Source organism: Alexandromys fortis, unplaced genomic scaffold (assembly GCF_014885135.2).
Source record: "Alexandromys fortis isolate MF-2015 unplaced genomic scaffold, M_Fortis_MF-2015_v1.1 scaffold_102, whole genome shotgun sequence".
NCBI classification, from domain to species: domain Eukaryota; kingdom Metazoa; phylum Chordata; class Mammalia; order Rodentia; family Cricetidae; genus Alexandromys; species Alexandromys fortis.
This window is the reverse complement of record NW_026067984.1, coordinates 920,290-943,231: the sequence shown is the minus strand read 5'-3', so window position 1 is coordinate 943,231 and position 22,942 is coordinate 920,290. Positions and strand designations below refer to the sequence as shown.

At 45.4% G+C, this 22,942-nt stretch overlaps 1 protein-coding gene across 1 annotated transcript in view; it reads right to left on the bottom strand.

Moving 5' to 3' along the window:
• Spmip2 (sperm microtubule inner protein 2) overlaps positions 1-21,913 on the bottom strand; it is a 69,450-nt gene extending 47,537 nt beyond the window's left edge. Inside the window, exon 1 of the mRNA XM_050158833.1 lies at positions 21,853-21,913. Within this exon, the coding sequence (XP_050014790.1) occupies positions 21,853-21,913 (61 nt within the window). The remainder of the gene's footprint in view (positions 1-21,852) is intronic.
• Positions 21,914-22,942: the final 1,029 nt, after the last annotated feature.

The window sequence follows — 22,942 nt, the reverse complement described above, 5'->3', positions numbered from 1 at the left end:
GTATAGTCATGCGGGGCCAGGGAGATAGCCCAGGTACAGCCATCAATCCCCAGAATCCACACAGTAGAAGGAAAGAAGTGACTACCTCAGGCTGTCCTCTGACCTACACACGCACACACGCACACACGCGCACACACACACACACATTAACTAAATTGAGGTCCAGTTCAGACAGTCTTTTGACAAGCCCAGACTGCTATGATTTTCAGCTTCGTCACAAGCACGCTACCTTCTACGCACATCTTGAGTTTACAGTCACCCACAATCTCCACGCCAACTGACTGCATCGTCTTTACCCGCCTTCCACTTGAATTGATAATTAGCTCTATGTGCAAAGTCCATCTTTATTCCTATTGCATTATTACCTTCTTTGTTTGGATCCTGACCCCCAAACAATGGCACTCTTTCCCAGTTTGTCACCTAGCTTCCCACTTTCTCTTTCTCCCGGGCTTGTGCCTTCTGCAGTCCTAACAGCGTGTCTTGGCTGTCTGCATGAAATCACTGCGAACACACCTGGAGAAGACAAAGCCAACTCCTTCCCTTCTCTTCTAATCAATTATTGAACATCAAAGCTTGAGAGCCGAACCGAGCGCCCAGGTGGAGTACCAGATAAACATTGACTTCTGCTTGCCATTTCTCCGATGTTGCTCCCTGCTGATGGCAGCTGGAAAAGGGAGGACGATGTAACAACTGTGATAACTCTAGGAAATGCTTAGAAAGCTAAATTGGAACCAAGAATTTGAAGTAGAGATGCTTTGGTGCGTCCAGAACTAGGAATTTACAAACAGTTCAATTTAGAGCCTTTTCGTGTTATTTTGGGCTACTTGAATTTTGGGGGTTACACTGTACTAAAAACCAGTGTTAGAAAATGTGTTCTGAACTTTTTGCTGAGGTATTTTATGACTATAAGCATCTTCTCCAGGTGGTTCCTTAAATATTCAAAAGTTTAAATGATACAAAGAACACTTTTTGGCAAACATCGTGTTTAGCACAGAGCATCCCGCAATCAGCAGCGTTTCAGCTGCGGAGACGCCTACTCCTAAGTCCACTTGTGAGCTGAGGGCTTGTGTGGTTGTGTCAGCTCCAGGGCTGAAGGAAGACCACACCTAGACACATGGAAGAGTTCAGTTCAGGGAGTCCATCTGAGGGTCACATCAGATTGGACACCTGCAGGGAACCGAGTCAGAGAAGAATGGAAAATATGTTTAAAGGCTGGGAAGATTGCTCAGCCCACAAGCGCTTGTTGTACAAGTGTGAGAATAGTTCAGATGCCCCTGAAGCCTCATAAAGGCAGACGTGGTTGCATGCATCTGTAATCCCAGTGTTTGCATGCTGGATGGGAGGCAGAAAGTCCCTGGGAGATTTTGTGTCAGCTAGCCTGGATACAGAGTCAAACAAGAGAGCCTGTCTCAAACAAGGTGGAACACCCAGGTTCTCCTCTGACTTCTACATGTGCACAGCAGCAAACATATACCAGCACTCACCCACATGGACACACAGACACATGGACACACACACACACACACAACACACAGGGAGGGAGAGAGAGAGAGAGAGAGAGAGAGAGAGAGAGAGAGAGAGAGATTTAAAAAAAGAAAAAAGTGTTCTCAACTGGATTCTACTTGTAGAATGGAATTAAATTTGTGTCTTTCTCCCTGCACAAAGTTGATTAAAGACTTTAATGTAAACCTGAAAAAGACTACAATAGCACAAGAATTAACAAATATGATTACATGAAATTAAGAAGCTTCCACACAACAAAGGAAATACTCACCAGAGTGAAGAAACACCCAAAGGAAGCAGGAAAGAAAACTTTGCTAACTACACCTTAGACAAGACATTAATTTCTAGAGTACATGCAGAACTGCAAAGGCTAAAGTCAAAGGAAGAAAGAGAGAGAGAGAGAAAGTGAGAAAGAAAGAAAGAAAGAAAGAAAGAAAGAAAGAAAGAAAGAAAGAAAGAGAGAGAGAGAAAGGAAGGAAGGAAGGAAGAAAGGAAGTCAAATCAATAAATGGGCTAACAGAATAAACAGTTGTCAAAAGAAAAAATAGAAATGACCAGTAATACTTGAAAAGGTGTTTGATGCCCTTGGCCTTCAGGGCAACACAATGAAAATGAGCTCTAGATCCTGTCTTACCCCAGTCAGAAGGGGGTGGGGGCACAAGGAAGCGAATGGCTGCAGGTGCTGGTGAGGTTGCTGAGGAGAATGAAACCTGGACGGTCGCTATCAAGCACTTTCCGGTCCTCTTCGGCCACACCCCACACACTTCCCCCTATTCTTACAGCTCCTCTTCTTTCTCTCATCCTTATCCTCGCTTCTTTTTAACTTATCATTACCTTTCATATAGATTCAGCTATCTCTAAAACCTTCAGACCCTAACATTATCCCAATTTTCCCCTTCTGGGTACTTTACCCATATTTTTAAAAAATTTAATGTTGACCTAATACTCAATCTTTATTCTCATCCACCATACTTCCCTCCCACGCGCAGTCTTAATACTAAGATCTGAATCTATGCTCTCCTATCCGTGGTTGTTTACCCTCCAGTGGTTACTGAAGTCCGAAGGGTCACTGGCTAGTCTGGATTTGTGTAGCGCTACTATCAAGCAGCTCTGGTTGCTTTCCCAGTCAATATACAACCCAGGGAGCAATATAGAGACTGTACCAAGTACCCCAAACTTCTGCACTATTCCAGAGCTGGGGATGACATTTCTGGTCTCATGTGTGCTAGATAAGGGATCTGTCACTGAGCTGTGTCCCCAGACTCTGAAATAATTTTTAATAAAGATAGTATCTGGAGGGCTGAAGAGATGGCTCAGAGGTTAAGAGCATTACCTGCTCTTCCAAAGGTCCTGAGTTCAATTCCCAGCAACCACATGGTGGCTCACAACCATCTGTAATGAGGTCTGGTGCCCTCTTCTGGCTTGCAGACAGAATATTATATAAATAATAAATAAATAAATATTTTTTTAAAAAAAGATAGTATCTGGAAAGCACCAAGACAGAAGCACCAAGTCACGTACAAAGGTGGAGCCATCAGAATAACAGCAGATTTATCGACTAAAATTTTACAATCTAGGAGAGCCCGTTGAAGACAGTGACAGCCCAGGATATCTATACCCAGAAAAGGAACCTGCCATAACTGAAGGAAAGATAAAAGCTTTTCATGATAAAATAGATTAAAGGGCTACATGACAACTTAATCAATTCTTCAGAAAATAGATGTAGAAACCTTCTTACTAAAGAGAAAAAAAAATCCATCTATAAGGCTCCAGGCAGCAATAAATCATACTAGAACAATGATTAAACAAGAAAAATGGGGGGGGACATATACTGCAAAATTAACAGACAGGCAGAAGTCAATATACACCTTTCAGGAATAACTACTAATGGCTTCGGTTCTCCAGTCAAAAGGCACAGACTAGGAGACTAGATTCAAAAGCAGGCACCGTCTGTATGCCGTTCCTGGGAAACCCAGCTCGCCACAGGAGATAAACAGGACCTTAGGGTGGAAGTGAGAAAAAGCGTCCCAAGCAAACAGATCTAGAAAACAAGCAGATGTCGCTGTTCTAATATATAAAACGAGCTTTCAAACCAAAACTGGTGAGAAAAGATAAAGATCATTTCCTACCGATTAAGTGAATAACCCACAAAGAGGATGTTAGAACCCTAAATGTGTATGCCTTGAACACAGGAGCCTCTGATTTAATAAAAGAAAAACATCTAGATGTAAAATCACAAGTTAACCCTAGCGCAATAGCAGTGGATGACCTAGATACCCACTCCTCACGATTGACAGGCTATCTTAGCAAAACAACAATTAAAAAACCCAAAGATTTTCATTCATTGACATCAGATAAAATTAACCTGACAGAGCAATCGATCCAAACCCTGCAAATATATGTTCTTCTCAGCAACCCACAGACCTTTCTCTTAAGTAGGCTGTGTTTTAGGACACATGGTAAACTAATCACAATGACGTAAGACTAAAAGGCAACAAGAAAACCCTTAGAGAGGACACGAATTCAAGGAAACTAAATAACACATGATTGAACAATGAATGAGTCTGTGGAGCTATCATGGAAGAAATAAAAAACATCCTTAGAATCAAATGCAAATGAAAGCATAATAAAACAAATGTGAGATACAATGAAAGCCCTAGAAGCGGAGTTTATAGCTCTAAGTGCCTGCTTAAACCAGAGAGACCCCCAAATAAACAACTTAGTAACACACCTTATAGATCTGGGAAAGGAATAGGCCAAACCCCAAATCAACACAGGAAAGAAATCATGAATATCAGGGAAGAAATCAATGAAATGGATACAAAACAAAAAAAACCCTACAACCATCAAAATTAATAAAACTATGTTGGTTCTTTGCAAAGAAAAGTATGATAGAAAACCCTCAGCCAGGCTAACCTACAGAAAGAGACAGAAGACCCAAATTAATAAAATTACAGGCAAAAGGCAACCATTACAATATATACCAATGAAAATCAGAAAATTCGGGCTTACCTAAAAAAATGTATTTAGTACATTAGAAAATCTAAAAGATTTATTTCTAGACGCATATGACCTACTAAAATTAAACCAACATGAGATAAATTATTGTCTTTTTTTTCTAAATGGACATGATATCAAACTGCTTTCTAAGCATTTTTTTTTCAGCCATAGATGTGTGCTGTTCTCAACATTGGTCAAGATAGATTCTTTTTTTTGTAGGAGACAGTGGTTAAGGAAGCAACTCAAGTGGTCAAAGTGCTTAGAATCGGTGACAGTGAGGGCTCAGCCCTAAATGGGACATTCTACCCGTTCTGTTACTGTGAGAAAATAACCGGTCGAAAAGTACATTAGGGAGAAAAAGGTTGGTTTAGGTCAGAATTCCAGGTGGCAATCGTGGAGGTTACTCTTAGAGGCAGGAGTCTAAGACAGCTGGACATACCATATTCATAGTCAAGAGCAGAAAGACACAAATGAAAACACTTTTTTTTTTTTTTTCGAGACAGGGTTCCCTAGTAGCTATGGAGACAATCCTTGAACTTGCTCTGTAGACCAGGCTGGCCTTGAACTCACAGAGACCCACACACCTCTGCCCCCAAGTACTGGGATTAAAGGCATGGGCCAGCACTGTTCTGGTGAGAAGGCTCAGTTGGTAAAGGGCTTGCTGTTCAAGCATGAAGACTTGAGTTTAAATCTCCAGGAGCCATGTAGAAAGCCAAGCATGGCAGTGTGTTTCTTTTATTCCATTCCTGGGGAGGCAGAGATAGAAGGACCCCTGGGGCTGACGGGTCAGCTAGCCTAGGCAAATCAGGGAGCTCCATGTTCAGTGACAGACCTTATCTCAGAAAGTAAGGTGAAAAAAGAGAGAGACCCAATGTTGGCCTCTGACCTCCACACACAGACCCATAAACACACACACACACGTGTATGTATACATACATACATTACAACCAAATGCAAAAAGAAAGTTTTGATATATTGCATGACGTAGATGACCTTTAGGGACATAGACTAAATAAAACAAGCTAGTCACAAAGGGCACTAGAGCAGGATTGCCGTTACATGGAGTTCTTAGAGTAACTAATCTGAGACAGGAAGTAGAGAGCCAGTTGCCCGAGCTTGTGGGGAGTAATGATGAGTTAGCATTGACGGGTGCGGAGCTTCAGGTTTTCACAGTGAAAGAGCCGTGGAGACGGATGGTGATGACGGCCGCAAAACAGTGCTAGGCGGACGTCTTGCCGGGACTGCAAGCGTAAAAATGGTGGGAGCCATAAACTTCTTCCTGCTGGGTACCACGATTCTGTAACAAAAGGATGCAGCTGAGCGGAGCACTCCTAGCTCACAGCGTTCCTAGTTCAGGCTGATGTTTGCACAGGGCGCTCGTTGCTGTGGAATCTGCTGCTCCAGACAAATGTGAACGTGTCCACTTGCCTGTCGTCAGGTGTGCCACCCTGTCACCTGCTGGGCAATGGTTTTGTTTGATGTTTGTGCGTGTGTGCGTGTGTGTGTGTGTGTGTGTGTGTGTGTGCGTGCCTAATGCATGTGTGTGTGTGTGCGTGTGTGTGCGTGTGCGTGCGTGCATGCCTAATGCATGTGCGTGTGTGCGTGCATGCCTAATGCATGTGCGTGTGTGCGTGCGTGCATGCCTAATGCATGTGTGTGTCTGCTCGAGCGTGATTTTTTTCTAACCGTATAGGGAAACTTGTCTTTCTATAAAAATAAATTTAAAAATCTTTCTATAAAAATCTAAATTTCCAGTGTGGATTGTAGCTTATTCTTCCCCGTGTACTATCATCATGATCAATGATGATGATTATGCATTTACTGGGTTATGGGAAAAAATTCAGTCTGGGGACTTCCAAATTTTGCAAGAATGTAAATAATTGAACAGTATCGTCAAATGTGAATTGATTCTAAGATAACAGACCAGGAAAGTCCCAAGTGAGGGTTTCCCCGGTCTCTTTGTCTTCCCTGACTGATAGCAAAGGCAGCGAATGCCTTGGTCCTAGCAGAATAAATGCGTGTGATCAAATGAGTCCATGTGCATATGAGCACATCCCGGAGAGATCTGCCATGGTGAGGAGCAGGATGAACCCAGAGTCGGAGCACCGCTGCCAGGGAGACCTGTAGGCAACACATTTTTCTGAGAGCGTGACTTTATTGCAGGGATAATTCTCTTTTTAAATGCAGCTTAACGCGTTTTCACTTAGGCAGCATTATTTCTCAAGTGTAGCCAAACATTTAGAAATAAAATTTAACTCAACGCCATTTAGTCCCTTTGCAGAGCAGGGAAAGGAACCTGGATGTGACTTCTGTGTGTCTGTCTAAATGCCTTCCCACAGACAAAATTTAAACACTGTATAGAACAATGGTTTTCAACCTGTATGTCATGGCCCCCTCAGGGTTGCATATCCGATATTTCCATTATGGATTCAGAACAGTAGCAAAAATTACAGTTATGAAGTAATTTTATGGTTGTGGGTCACCAGAACATGAACTAAGGGGTCACGGTATGAGGAAGGCTGAGAATCTCTGGACAAGATGAAGTCCGTTTATCTGGGTAGAAAGACAAGAACTGGGACACGGAAATGTAGCTTTTCCAGTGCTTTGCATTGTGGTGTGTAAGTGAATAGGAATAATGAATTTTAAAAAGAAAAACTGACCGAAGACCCAAAACTTAGAATTTTGAGCCGTTCATATATGACGTGAGCAGCTAATAATGGAAGCTGCTCAGTGGTTGTGCAGCTGCCTGGGAGGTGGAGGACGGAAGATCAGAAGTGCAAGGCCAGCCTGAGTTACACAGCAAGTTCGAAGCTGGTGTGGCGGCCACAAGAGATCCCATCGCAAAAAGCAACACAACCCTAGGAGGTTTAAATGTTGAATGGTGTGGTTTTTATACATACAACATTGCATCGTTTGATAGGGAGAGGAGGAGAGGGCCAGGCGTGGCCCATCTTCTGGGGACCAAAAATGAAAGCAACAGAAGAAAACAAAGGCAGGCCACTCCAAGACACAGGTGGGCAAGGACTTTCAGAAAGGATTCTAACGCCCTGGGTAATAACCTTGGGAACTGAAAAATGGGATTACGTGAAATCATAAAAACGAAGGCAGTTCCATCCTAGCCCACGCCACAGGCCAAGCCTCCCTGACTCAGAAATCTCTCCTGTTGGGATTCTTACCAAACACGTGGTCAGTTTCTTACTGAACAGAAAGAAAACTTAAAGCAAAAAAAAAAAAAAAAATCTCTGAGCAAGTTTGAGAGTTCAGGATGGCCCCTTGAAAACACTGAAGTTCTGCCTGCGTAGCCGGACATAGTTTGGGTAGCTTCAGCTTTCTCCTTAGTGTTACAGTGGAAAGGACGGGTGGGCAGATAAACATTGACTTCAATCAAGAGGGCTAGCGGCTCCAAACAAGGTGGGGAAACTAAAGCAATGGCTCTCACCTGTCTGTAATTGGCAGGTTTCGTCTGGGAGGACCTCCACCCCCACCCCACCCCCAGTCTGGAGGTTGACACAGGGGGCCCTGAGCATACAGGTGTGAAGCAAAAACTGAACAATACTAGGAAACTACAGAGAGAGGAGGCGAAGGAGAGGGACATGGGGAAGGAGAAGAGAAAAGCATTTCCCATCAGAAGTGAATATCTATCCATATATCAGTGGATAGCCTGAAGCCTTTCATCTTTTTCTGACTACAAGGATTACATCAGTAATCATCTATATAAAAGAAGGTCTTAGGCAAGACTCTGATAATTATGAACATGCCTGTATCCGTCAGGGTTCTCGAGAGCTGATAGAACACACACACACACACACACACACACACACACACACACACACGCGCGCGCAATGGGCTTTATTAGATGGCCTTACAGGCTGTAGTCCAACTAGTCCAAAATGATTGTCTACCAACAGAAAGTCCAAGAATCCGGCAGTAGTTCAATCGGTGAGCCTGGATGTCTTCATGGGCATTCGGGTCTGGCCTGAGAGAAGTAGGCTCTAATGCCGGTGAAGTGAGAGCCAGAGCAAGCAGGCAAAGAGCAAAGGCTTCTTTCTTGTCTTTTATATAGGCTGCCATGAGAAGGTGTGTCCCAGAATCAGAGTGGAACTTCCGACATCAAATGATCCAATTAACTAAATTAACACTCTCCCAGGTGTGCTCAACGACTTGGGTTTGTAGTTTATTCCAGATTAGTCAGGTTGACGACCAAGAATGGCCACCACAGTCCATCCTGCTGGGAAAACATCTCTGTGTTTTCCAGTGGAAGCACTGAGCCAGGGAGGCTGGCTTCGGCTAGGGTAGCAGCAGAGGTCAGAGTTAAGGTGGCCACCTATTCCCGTTTGTCCCTCTGCAAATTCAATGATCTAGAAGTTATTTCATCCAAAGCCCATTGGGAATGCTGGTCAACCTAGCCATTGAGAGGAGGAGTTTGTCTTACTGGACAAAAGGAGAAATTAAAGGCACAGGGGAGGAATGTGGCCGGTTTTCCTTGGGTGTAGGTGAGGGGAGAGGCGTGGTCAATCAGCTGTACTCTGAAGCTGCATTCAAAGCTTTCTCCAAGATTCCCTAAATATCCTTGGGTAACAATGAAAATGTAGTGGAGACCAAAGAAGGGCTGAGATTCTCATCTGCAGCTTTATCCTTGTCCTTCCGTCCTCCGTAACCACAGGAGAGAAAGGAGGTGAAAAGGTGAGCCAAGGACAGGGAGTAGTGCAGGGCCAAGAGACCATCTGTCATCAGAGGGGAGCATGGGCAGGAAGTAGACATGGGGCTGAGAGACCGTCCATCACCAGAGGTGAGAGTGGGCAGGGCTGAGAGACCGTCCCTCACCTGCTGTGTGCAGAAGATTCTATCTAGGTTGCCAGGATGAGCAGGCTACTGGACTGGCTGTTAGGACAGAAGCTGTCTTTTAAGTGGCCTTACAATAGAGTCACTTGTTAAAATACTACCCACTCGGCTGTATAGACATAGATTCTGGAGAACGGAGCCCTGCCTTTGGCCAGGTGGGGGTGAGCCGTTGTTTTTTTTTCTTCCATTCTCGGGAGCTTCTCTCTGAACTGTGAGATATGCTTTAGTAGGTGCTCTTACTTTTCACACAATGCACCATTTTATTTATTTATTTATTAAAGATTTCTGCCTCCTCCCCACCACCACCTCCCACTTCCCTCCCCCTCCCCCAATCCACATGACCACTGTGTGTCCCCTGCCGTCACCACACGGTGCCTTAGTGTAGAATGTCTGCAAGCTGAAGCAGGCAGGAGGCTAAGGCTGTGCCCACAGGAAAATGGTGCCGCTTGCATGTGTAGCTTTTACTTGAGTCGTATCATTATGTGAAAATAATTGGACAAATTCCTATCCTAACTCGGAGATAGTGTTTTTAGTAGGTGGTGGTTTTAGTCTTTTGAGACAGGGTCTTACTATGTAGCTGGCTGGTCTGACACCTGCTATGGTAACTAGGCTGGCCTCAAACTTGCAGAAATCCACCTGCCTGCCTCTTCGGGGCAGGGATTAAAGGTGTGTTCTGGCTTTAAAGGCTGGCGGTCGTGTGTAAGTACCCCGGTCTTCTAGAGCTGTCCTCCGAGATCATTGAAAGAAAATTATAACAAGGGAGCAAAGAAGCAGATTTCAACTTCCGCATGAAGATGTGTGGGCCAGGACATCCGAGGCCCTGAGCTCTAAACCCTACGAGCAGGACCGCCACTCCCTGGCCCTGATTTGTGAGCTGAAGCTTTTCAAAGTGAGGGCTCAGGCCGCACAGGCCTCATAGACGCGAACAGCAAAAACTCATTCATCGAACACTGATGAAAGGGCCCCCTGGCCAACGTATCTATTAACATTGACAGCTTTTCACATTCCTTTACATAAAGCGACAGTTCTCAGCCTTCCTCGAGCTGCGACCCTTTAATGCAATTCCGCGCATTGTGGTGAACCCCCCAACTACAAAATTATTTTCGTTGCTACTTTATAACTGTAATTTTGCGCCGTTATAAGTCATAATGTAAACATCTGATTTGCAAGATATCTGATATGCGACCCTTGCAAAAGGGTCATATGACCTCCCCCCCCCCCCGCCAGGGGTCAAGACCACTGAAATAAAGCAATGCACGCTTGAGACCACAGTTCCGCGGAGCCTCAACTCCCCCAACCAGGAGATGGCATTCACAAATCTAAGTTTCCCACAAACCTAGTCCAATCTTTATCTTCCAGTGTTTGAGTGCAATGATAAACTACCATTTGTTCGGGGCCCACCCCAGGGAGTCTAAGATACTCCTCTTTGCAGAGGAAAGGAGAAAATGCAATCTCTGCATTTTGCACGGCAGTTGCTTCTTGTATCCTGGTAAATAAGATACAGCGGCTCTCCACTAGACACATGGACACACACGTGTCAGAGAGTGTGCACGGAACCCAAAGGCTAGTAATGGGAAGGGGGGTGTGGTGTGGCTCATCCATGGAGCTGTGTTCCACGTGGCTGCCAAATCCTCAGCAAAGGAAATGACTGAGACGGAGCACATTGTGGGATCACCTGTTTGGGGGTTTGTTTTGTATTTTTAATTTAGCCCATGTGGTTAGCGTGTCTACTCGGTTCTATTTCCTATGTGTGTCTGTGTACAAAAGTGGCATTGATAGCTACGTAGCTTGTAAGTTGAACTCTTGAGAATCTAGAAATCTCTACAAAAAAGAGATGTGGGCGGGATCGGTTCCTTTCCGGGGAACAAAGAATTTATCGCGCCGGGATGCCGTCAGCACTTACTCACTAATCTCCCCTCCTTCGCTTAGCTCTGTTTGCCTAAGTTTTGACAACCTGGGTTCCTATCTATCCTGTCAACGGTGTCATCATTCACTGCGCCGAGAAACAGGTTTCATTTTTGTGTAATCGTTTCCAGATTAGGATAATGAACACTAATTTGAATCACACAAAAACGTTCCCATTTTCTTTATTAAAAAAAAAAAAAGATCGTGGGATTTTAAACTACGTTTGAAATCAACCGTTGAGAGCCAGGTCCGTGGAGCCTCGTCTGTGGCTCCGACAGTTCAGCAGGCTGAGATGGGAGAATCACTTCAGCCCAGGAGCTCAGGATCAACTGAGGCAATGTGGCAAAAAAGAGGAGCCGTGGGTCAGTCAAGCTTCTAGTCGTCTGTCTAGAGACCAGTCAGACCTGAGGAGCGATAGACTTAGCTCATGTGCGCACTTCAAGGAGCAGAGTGTGGGGAGCCCCTGTTGCTCTTGGGGCAACTGCCTTTCCCACAGTGTGCACATATATGGCCGCAGCATGTCTCTACTTGGCAGGTCCCAAGAACCCCAAAAAAGTGAGGTCGAAATTTGGGGAGTAGAACCTGAGAATCAGCATTCTTCAGCTTCCATAAGTAGTTTTTTATGCATGTCACATTTGGGGGACTGATGCAATAGATTGGGGTTGCAGTTAGCTGAGTCCCCTTCAGAGAGATTGTGACAATTTATTTGATGTGTTTTCTTGACTGCTATGTGTGTGTGTGTGTGTGTGTGTGTGTGTGTGTGTGTAAGGATGCTCCAATCGCTGGTAATCATTATTCCTTGATCATCTGTGAGAATGTCTGCAAAAGAGACTAGCACTTGAATTGGGAGGCTAAATGAAGCCACCCTCTAGGGGGAGCGAGTATCATGCCATCTGCCAAGGCCCCGAAGGGAACCAAGGGTGTGCCCAGGAGCGCCTGCTCTCTGTTGGGTCCTCCAGCAGCTGCTCTTCTAGTTTGGACTTGAACGCTGGCTCTCCGGGCTCTTGGGCTTGCAGATTACAGGTCACAAGACTTCTCAGCTTCTGTCATCACATGAGCCAACCCCTCTCAATGAACTCTTTATCTACACATACATATATCCTGTTTCTCAACCGGAGCAGACGGAGCCCCGGGCTGCTGCCCTGAGTGCTACTCATTATTTTAGGCAGTGTTGTTACAAAGCCTATGGGTCAGGAGCGATGAAGAGATGGCTCAGTGGTTACGAGCACTTGCTGCTCTTGCAGAGGAACTAGGTTTGACCCCCACATTTGCAAGGCAGCCGTAACCAGCATCTGTAGCTCTGGTTCCAGGGAACCCAAAGGCTCCTCTAGCCTCCATGAGTACCAGGCATGTACACGGCACACAGCTATACATGCAGACAAAACATGCACACACATGAAATAAATCTTAAAAACCACAAACGACCTACAAGAATAGCCACTTTGGAAAATTAAGGCAAGGCCCAGAAAGGCATCTAGGTGAATTCTCTTCCTGTCTTTTAGCTCACACAATAAAGGTGTTTATTTGTTCTTAGAAAACAAAAGCAAACAGCTTGTCCGTAGACTTCTTCTCCTAAGGGTCGGGTCAATCTACTCCACTCCATGGCAACAACAACAAATCACATTGGTGATGGTGAGTGAGGTCAGCAGTTGGTGGTGATTGATTTAGAATTGCAGGAACTTACAGATAAGGTCTTTCAGTGTGGCACTTAGGTTTTTGTAAGAATAATAATGTGTCTTACGAAAAAGATTTGGAGGCTCATAGTGATTGCATAAGCTCACCACCCTTGCTCTCATAGCGTGTGTCCTTGAGAGAAAACATATAACTCGGCTGGTGTCGTTAGACCAGCCAGATGCTTGCTACAATCACATGGCGTCTTGTGTCCCAACAGAAGATCATTTCCAACTAAGTTGTTATTTTTTTTTTAATTTTTTTGTCTCTTCCTCTGCCTCCTGCTCTTCATCCTCCTTCCATTTCTGGGGTGGAACTCAGATTACCGCTCATGCCAGGCAAGTGTTCTACCACTGAGCTGCAGCCCCAGCCCCTCAATGCCAATCTTTAGTTTATTTAGTTGTCCCGGGTCAAAGATTTATGGTAAGAGGTTGCCTACTGTGCACAATACAGATTCCAACGACAGAACAAATGATGACTCGAGGCAAGTTACACACCATGACCACAGATGAACGCAGTTTAAAATAAATAAAATATCAACAAGTAAGATGCGGCTTTACCAGCTCAGGGTCTCGGCATCATGAATGTGTATGAGCTTTGCCGTGATCCCTTTCTGAAAACCGGGGCTATTTCCATCGTAGACTGTAGTCGTGAGGCTTAAGCCAAGTGTGCGGCAGGAGAGCTGTCTCGGTCTTTTCTCAGACAGGAAACCACCGGCAATTCAGTGTGAAGTCACCTTCTATTTTTAAAGTAATTGGATTTGGGACATAACTATTAGTGTGACAGCTTCACAGGGCAAAAGAGATGAATAAGGAGCAGTGAAACCTAGGCTAATGGAGCAATGCTTTTGAAAATTGCACATACATTTGTGTTCGTCTTCTATCACTTCCGGTTTCATCCATCACACCGGCTTCTGCCCTTTTCCTAGAGAGATTTCTGCTGCTTATTTGCTTCTAACAAAGACCATCCCTTGAGAAGAGGGAGCGCCTCAACGCTCCTGGCTTCCATGCGCTGGGTTTCTAGCACACAAAAATGGCTGACTCAAAGTGTTAGCATTTTTTTGCTGAGCCTGTAACCCGAATATCATGTACACAAACAACCCAGATGTACAGAGGCCAGGCAGAGGCTTCCAGCCCCTCTGAACCAGTCTGTGCAAACAATTCAGCAGTCCTGACCTCTGAATACTAGCGGCTTCATGAAAAACGTTGAGCAAAGCCAGACGATTTCTTATTGTGCTTTTGTAGTTAATTAATTATTAATTTTGTATTTAATTAATTATTAATTTTCCTGAGTGGGTCTTTGCATGTTGCACAGGTTGCTTTTTGCAACCCTGAGCTCAAGCAATCTTCTTGCCTCTGTTTCTGCAGCGTCTGGTGTAGCTGAGCCTACAGGTACAGACACAACAAACATTTACATGCCTTTTCACTGTTCAGCAACTAGCTTTATTGTGAGCGAAGTGGAAATTCATGAGGAAAAAAATCTGAAGTAAAGAATGTCTTTGTTAGGTAGGCATGGCTGGACTCGCTTGTGATCTCAGCACGGGAGGCTGAGGCAGAAAGTGTCAGTCAGTGATGGAGCACAGGAAGGTTTGCAAAGTCGAGGCCAGCCTAGGGTGAATCGTGAATGCCACATTAACCTGACCACACAGGGAGCTCCTGTTTCAATCACTAAAGACTTGGGTGAGTAAGATGGCTCCGTGGGAAAAGTCACTTGATGTCAAGCCTAATGACCCGACTTCAATCCCTGGGACACACACGGTGGAAGGAGAGAACCAACTTTTGCAAGTTGTCCTCTGAGCGCCACGTTTAGGCCTTAGCATCCCTGGGGGTTCCCCCATGCCAACAAAGAATGTGATATTTTGCATTTTCCTGATTGCTAAGGATGTTGAAGCATTTACTGGCCATTTATATTTCTTCTTCTGAGAACGGCCTATTCAGTTCCTTGGGCTACTTACTGATCAAATGGTTTGGGTTTTGAGTGTTTAAAATGTGCAGTTCTTTATAATATACATGTGTGTGTATATACACACTCCACAGACACACACAGACACACAGACACACACACACACACACACACACATTCATTATTTCTCCCCGAATGAGTAGCTGACAGATTCCCACCCCCATCCCATGCTGTATGCTTTCTCTTCTCTGTGGCGATTATTTCTGTCATTATACAGACTCTCTTCAATGTTATGCGATCCTATTTGTGAATTCTTAAGATTATTTCCTTGTGCTACTGCAGTTCTCTCCAGAAACTTCTTGCCTATATCTTCAAGTATTTTGCCTATATGCTAGTAGCTTCAACATCTGACTGAAGTCTTTAATCTCTTTTTGACTGATTTCATATGCTACAAATCCAACTTTATTCTTCTACCTATAAATATGTAGTTTCCCCAGCATCATGATTGAAGAAATTGTCTTTTCTCCAATGCATATTTTTTACACAGTCTTTGCCAAAACAATGCCTGGCTGTAGCTATGTGAGTGTACACCTAGGCTTTTTATTCTGTCAATTTTTTTTATTACTATGGCTCTGTAATAAAATTTGATATCAGATAATTAAGCCCTGTCTCTTAAAAGTCCCATCGTCTCCCAACTGTACCACTCTGCGAACCAGGCCTTTCACTTGGACATTTTCTGGACATTCAAGATTGAAATGACAGCGTCATGTTAATATCCCACAAGAGTGGAAGCTGGTTGTAACTAGGATTCTAGACGCAAACTCGGTTTGCACAGGATAAAGTGTCAAATGAAACGACATAACAAGGAAGCAGCTGTCAAGTCTAGAATGTGAGAAGTTTGTGGTGGATGGCCAAGCCCGTTTCTGCAACAATTACGGAGTAGGAGAAAGGAGAGGAGGCCGAAAGCCCTGGAAAGACACAGAAGTGGCCAGAGTGAGCTGTGCACCGTGTGCAGGCATCTTTGACTACTCATTCTCACAGTCAGCTGTGAAAATCTGTGTGTTGTGTGTTTGTTTGTGTGTATGCACAAGTATATGGCATGTATGTGGAGGTCAACATCCATGTGAGAAACCTTCCTCTAGCTCTCTCCACCTTATTTTGTCTGTGTGTGTGTGTGCATATGCAGACACACACATACACACACACACATTCATTATTTCTCCCACATTCATTATTTCTCCCACATTCATTATGTCTGTGTGTCTGTGTGTGTGTTCAAGCGTCTATGTAAATATGGGTACATATGTGCCGTGGCACTCAGGTGGAGGTCAGAAATAACCCCTGGTGCCAGTCTTGCCTTTCCCCTTCCTGGGAGAATCCTGGGTCTCTTTGCTGTTTTTCCATTGCATAGGCTAGTTGACCCACTTGGCTAGCTGGCCTTCTAGTTTCCAGGATTTTTCTGGCTCCATTCTCCATTACCCCATAAGAACCCCGTGGGTAGAATACTCAAGTAATATGTTGTGGTAGTCTGAATGTAACTGGCCACCATAGGGAGTGAAACTATTAGGCGTGGCCTTTGTTGGTGTAGGCGTTTTAAAATTTAAAAATCTACAGTCCATCCGGGGCCATGCCGTCGTCTGGGCCAGGCCTGCTGCCAAGGGCCATGTCCCCGTCCATGGCCCTACAGCAGCCAGGGTCTGGGCTGATGTCTGGGGTTGTTACCACGGAGGGCCATGTAGATAACAGGGGTCTGGTCAGCCACCTCAGACCATGTCTGAGTCTGAGGATCACACCACTGCCAGGGCCTTACTGATCTGAGTGGTTGGTGTTGTCACCCGGAGTCATAGAGTTGTGTAGGCACGGACACTGGGGCAGTGTCCACGGCTCCTGTTACCACCAAGAGCTCTGGAGATGCCCAGGTCAGTCACCTAAGACCATGTTAGTACCTGAGGGCTATGCTGCCACAGGGGCCGTACGGACCTGGGTGGCCTGTGTTTCCACCGGGACATGGTACGTCTGGGTTGAGCTGATGCCAATGGCCATGTCTGGGTCCAAGGTCCTGCTGCAGTTGAGGTCTGTGATGGTGTCCACGGCCCCAGCCCGTGTTAGCACAGGTGTCATTGGAACCGTGCAGTGCTGAGCCAGCCCCGCCCCTCACTGGATACTACAGAGGGGAGCTGGTCCCACCCCTTTGGGAAGGCTGTGTTGGATACCTGCTTCTGCTGGGTGCTGTTGTTTGTTTGCTTGCTTGCTTATTTTATATTTTGTTTCGGTCTCAGGCAGGGTCTCAAAATATGGGCCAGTTATTCTGTTAACAATATAAGTGGACAAGGTGACCTCAAACCCATGGGATCAGGGGATCCCCCTACCAATTCTGACTTAGTGGCAAGACTATAGGGTAAAACAGCAGTTGCCATGGACGGTAAGGGGAGAACAGAAGAAGTGAGTGAGTGAGGCAGGGGGATTTTTTTTTTTTTTTTAGAGGACTGTAAGGAGGAGGTGAACAAATGCAATGATGTAGCCGTCTGGAGTGTAGTGCAGAGATAAACCCTAAAAAAGGCGTGTAGTGCGATGCCATGAATGTAAGGTAACGATAAGAAGGGAATTATAAAGCCACGACCCAGAGCGAGGCAGACAGAAGCCTCCTGATGCAGTAGCGATGGACCTTCTCCTCTGCCAGACCCTGAAGCAAGAACCACCCTACCTCGTCTCAGCTGATCAAGGGTCCCACAGAGCAATGCAGAGGAAGAAGTCATTCAACCCCCATCACTGCATCGTGACAGGTATATGGGGTAGTCGATGTCCTTCATGACTACGGTACCCGGACCCTACTGATGTGTGTGTGTGTGTGTGTGTGCTGATTTAATGTTGAATAAATGAATTAGCCACACGTGTGTATGGAAACCTAATTCCTCCCTCTTGACTGAGAGGTAAGCGCTCCTGACAAGGACTGAAACCATTCTGTGTGAGTCTATGCAGTGTGTACGTCCTTAAAGAATTCGTCAAAAAACCTGTAAACATTTAAACACAGAGGGACAATTGAATGGATGACAATAAAGAATAATTTGTTTAGGCAGTGCGAGGAGGAAGATCGTAGCGGTATTCAGATGGTGACAAACATAAGAAAAGATCAAAACCCCGTGTGACAAATGCCGGGGAGACTTCAGCAAAGGGGCTGGAGAAGAAAGGGCCTGACTCGAGTGTCTGGGGAGCGTTCATCAGGACAGAGCCTCAAGGGGCTGCAAGGATGGGCGGGACAAACCAGTCGGTTGGTGAAGCTTTGCCCACAGGACTTCCCGTTAATAACTGCTGCTGCCTCCTGGCCTTGAATCAAATGGCAGTGGGGAGGGGAACATTTCTCGCTCTGGAGGTGAGACCCAGAGATAAGCAAGAGGCCAGAATGACCCCAGGAAGAGGACGATAGCTAGGCACAAGATTAAAACTCTTCTTGAGGACTAGAAACAGCTCCCATGTGACTCGGGGAAGGAGGGAGAGTCAGGGTAAGAAAATAGAGGTTTCCTTTAGGGCTCTCCACACAGATAATCCTCTTCTCCTTGACCAGGTAAGGGGCTCTGTGTTAATTACCCAACCTAAAGGAGGGAAGGTGGGCATGAAATCCCTCGGCTAGCTAGGACTCTTGACATTCCATAGCTGCTGGGAGAGAGGTAGTTTTTGGGTTTGGGTTTTGTTTTGAGTGATGTGACCCCTATAGGTCAACCACATGCCAGGACAGAACCTGCTCCCAAAACTCGCTGGGCAACACCAACTGGACTTGTTGGGGAAAGCAAGCAGAAAGGAAGAAATGTCAGAGTTGGGTGGGAAGAGATTAGAGGGTAGAGGAAGGAATTGCAGGGGATGATCGTGCTCAAAATGCACTGTAGAGAACTCTCGAAGAGTTAGTAGAAATAGCATTAGGAAAAGAAAATATGGGCTCTATTACAAAGAGAAAAAGAAAGGAAGTGCTTCAAAGCTTCACAAAGGAGTGACAGGCCAGTGGGAGGGACAGAGAAGAGAAGTAAGCCAGCTCACCCTGGTGCCTGCCGCTGCTCTGCGGGGAAGGGGCTGATAGGCAGAAGCCTATGAGAAAGGTACCTTGTGGGCCTAGTGGAAGAGACTAGCAGTTCCTCCAACCAGCACTCAAAGGCCTCAAATCCTTTTGTAGGTTTTTCTGAGACAATAACTTCTCTGGGGTGGGTCATCCGTGGGGAGGAGTTCCACTTTGCCCCTCTGTAGAACCCAGAGGGCACTGGCTGGACACCATATTGGAAGGGAACACGGTTTAAAACTGAGCTGACATAGGAACCTGAGAACAGTCACAAATCAAAGACCCTGAATTCAGCGAACCATGAACCCAGGGTAAGAGACAGCCCTGGGAAGCAGCTGTAGACTCCAAGAAGGCTAAACAAGTCAGGATTGTGAGTTCGAAGCCAGCCTGGACTATATAGTGAGAGCCTGTCTCAAATACACTCACTTGTCTTGAGCTTAATATAGACACAGATTGTTGACTACATCCAGGATTATCTACACATGCTTATGCACGTTAGCATATATGCGCATATTTCCTTGTTCTGCTGAAATTATCTAAAAGAAACTACCCTCCAACAGCAATGGTCATGTCTGGCACCTGATGAAAAAACCCAAAGCGCCTTAGAGAACAGTCAGTTCTAGGAGTGGAGCAGGAGGGAAAAGAAGCAAATACAAGTCAACCAACCGCATCCACCTTGATGTTTTCCAAGGTGGGCACAGCAGACAGCAGAAAGCGCAATGGCTAAAGGTAAAACGACCGGCAACAACAAGAACCGATTAGCCCTGGAGCAGAGCCCAACGAATAAAATGAATCATCACGAGTTTACACTGATATAAATGAGTGAATAAACGAAAAGATGTTGATGAGAAGACAACCCTCTCATGCAAGTGTGGTCCAGATGATGCATGGAGAAGTTTCAGCCGCAAGGAAAAGTAGAGGCTGCACAGTAGCAGGAGGAAAGAAAACAATGATGTTGCCATGGAGACACCTGCCAGCTTCCACTGTAGCCAGGTAGTTAGGGTCAGCAGCCACAGGACAAGTCATGTTGATATTGACCTTTTTGTGCAACATGATGCAAATGTCACTTTATCTCTGTGGCTTCCACAATACAATAACCCTAATTTAACAACACACACACACACACACACACACTCATACGAGAGAGAGAGAGAGAGAGAGAGAGAGAGAGAGAGAGAGAGAGAGAGAGAGAAAACTGTATAGTTGTATGTACTCTTTAAAATGACAAGGTCTAAAAGCAAGAAGACATTCATGAATTATCACACCCCATTGGCTCCTGGGAGGTGGAGCAGCTGAAAGCAATATGGTAGATAAACTTCTGGAATAGAAAAGGACATTGGACAACACTAGGAAATCTGAATAAAGTGTGCCTTTTAACTAATACTATGGCTAATCATAATGCATTGTTATTATCCCATGAACTGCAACAAGTTACCCTGCTAACAAGAACTGAGGAGAGCTGAGGTTAAAAGCCTATGCTTAGCGTTCAGAAGGCCCTGGATTCCACCCTCAGTACCAAGTGGTAGAATAATTGAGGAAGCCGTGGTGGGGATATAGAAATGTTCTGTACTTCATAAATTTCCTGTAGAACAGACACAACTACTACCCACCCGCTCACCCACCCCTCTTTTAAAGACGAATTGAGAAGACTCTAGGAGAGGTTTCAGAGGCAGAAGAAGGGAACACCCCGAACCAATCCTTCACCCACTGCTTTCCCAGGGCTTCTGACTTGCGCTCTTTAGCACACCCCTTCCCCCCAGCCTCCACGTGGATTCCCGACTCTTTCAGAGTCGTGTCCACAGCAGTCAAGAGTTGGTTTGGAACAGGCCTTGTCTTTTTCAGCTTGGTTTCTCACTTCTGGAATCACCTGAGCAGTCTGTGGGGTCTTGCGCCCATCCTAAGTCAGCTGTTCTGTGGAGGGAGAGGAGGCACGGCTAGCTTAGTCTGGTCCCTGTGCTGCATCTGCTGTGAAGCCAGCCAGGGGTGAAGGAAACCTTCTTCTACTCAAACTCTTAGACAGGGAAAGGTGGCTCTGTTGGCGCCAAGAGACTTACAAGACAGGTGGCTGAGCCAGATGATGGAAAAACTTGCTGCTAGTGCTTATAGTGAACAGGCAGCAAACTGATTTCCACAAGGCTGTTAGAGGTGCTTGTAATTTGAAAAATAGATGAAATAAGATAAAAATTTGCTTTAGGTTCTAAGGACTTGACCCAACTTATTTTTTTGAAATGGATTATAACTGTACTCTCTCTCTCTCTCTCACACACACACACACACACACACACACACACACACATACATACACACACACACTGCCCAAATCACTGTTAAGCATAACTGTAAGCTGAAAGAATAAAATGAAATCAAGCTATTTTATGAGGTTTAACATACATCTTCTTTAAGAAAAAGTGTTTTTTTTTTTTTTTTTTTTTTTTTTGGCTCAGTGCAGTGGCGCACACCTTTAATCCCATCACTCAGGCAGACGAAAGTGGCTCCCTATGAGTTCAAGACCAGCCTGGTTTCCATAAGGAGTGTGAGGCCAGCCAGGGCTACATAGTGAGGCTCTGTCTCAGGAGACAAAATGGCAGGAAGAATAGAATAACACTTAGAATTGTAAGACATTTATTTAAAAAAGTAGTCTAACTTTGCTCAAATTCTTATCCGTGAGATATGTCCAATTTTAAAGGATGCGATAAATCTAAATGACTAATAGTGAAAAGTGTGACCAAGATACTTCGTACTAACACCGATCTGCTTCCCTACCACTCATCATGAATTTATGCTTATGGAAATCTCCTTGTCAAAGCTAGCTCTGCCAGACTGACTGTGGCCATAAAGACCTGTTGACAGTACGAGGTGTCCACAGTGGGACCCGCGCATAAGACAACAATAATCCTGTGTTAATCTCACAGTCGAACCCTTTATGTGAGGGTGACGAAAACGGCTTAGATCCCGGAGAAAGTGAGCCCACGCTCTCCGCTCACCTGTGACGACCATGCGCTTTCCCACGGTCTCAGAGAGCGGCTCCCGGTACGAGACAGACATGCTGACCCTTAAGCTTCTGTGCTGCAATTCCTGCCCGAATCGTCCTCAGAACAGTGAATGGACCAGGAATTGTCAAGGACGGGGTCTCTGCTCTCCCAGTCTGTGACCTAGGCTGGATGGTTACTAAGGATGCTTTATGACAGGAAGAGCAGACATTCCTTCTGCCAGAGCTCTGTATTCCAGTGCCTGAGAGCAGACACAACTGGAGCTGCACCCCACCACAACTGTCCCTTGTCTGCCCATATCAACCAGAAGCCTCTGGTCCATGATGTCCTAGAACAGCCCGGCCGGCTGTCTCCAGTATCTTTCAGCATTTCTGGAGAAGGTTCTACAAGGACAAATTGGGGGTTGGCAGGGGAGAAAGAAAAAGAAAGGCAAAGCATGGTTAAACACATCTGAAAGACACTCTCCAGGAAAGTTAAAGCCCGCCCTGAGACAGCTAGACTACACAGACACGCACCAGAGCGCTTACACCGAGAGCTTTCCATTTCCCAGTGTGGAAGAATGGGTCAAACCTGTCTCGTTTTCCTGGCCTTCAGTGTCTTGTCGTTTGACTCAGGCCTGCATTGCACTCTTCTTTGCTGCCATGCTGGTTCACAGTTGCAGGATCTTCTCTCCTCGGAGGCTACCCAGTCCTGATGAGTGTGTTTAATGGTACTGGGTCATCACAACACCTCTCTCTTTGAAAATACTCTGTCCTTGAAATAACCATTGTCCGAGGTATCCAAGTTGGAACTGACTTAGTACAGATAGGGGCCACTGCTCTAGAGGCAGTGGGACCTGGGAGGATGGAGCTGCTAAACAAGGCAGTCTAAAGTCTTGTGTAATAGTCGGTTTTATTCAGAGCATCGGACAATTTCTACTCTGAGGGTTAAGAAGCATCACCAGAGTAAAGTGTCCGATCATACCACAAACAACAGCAAGGCAGCATGTCTTCCCATAGAGGCACATAGACAAATGACAATAGCCGCTTGTCATGAATAATCTAAAGCCAACCCATTCCTACCCACTACTCCCGGGAAGAGCGCA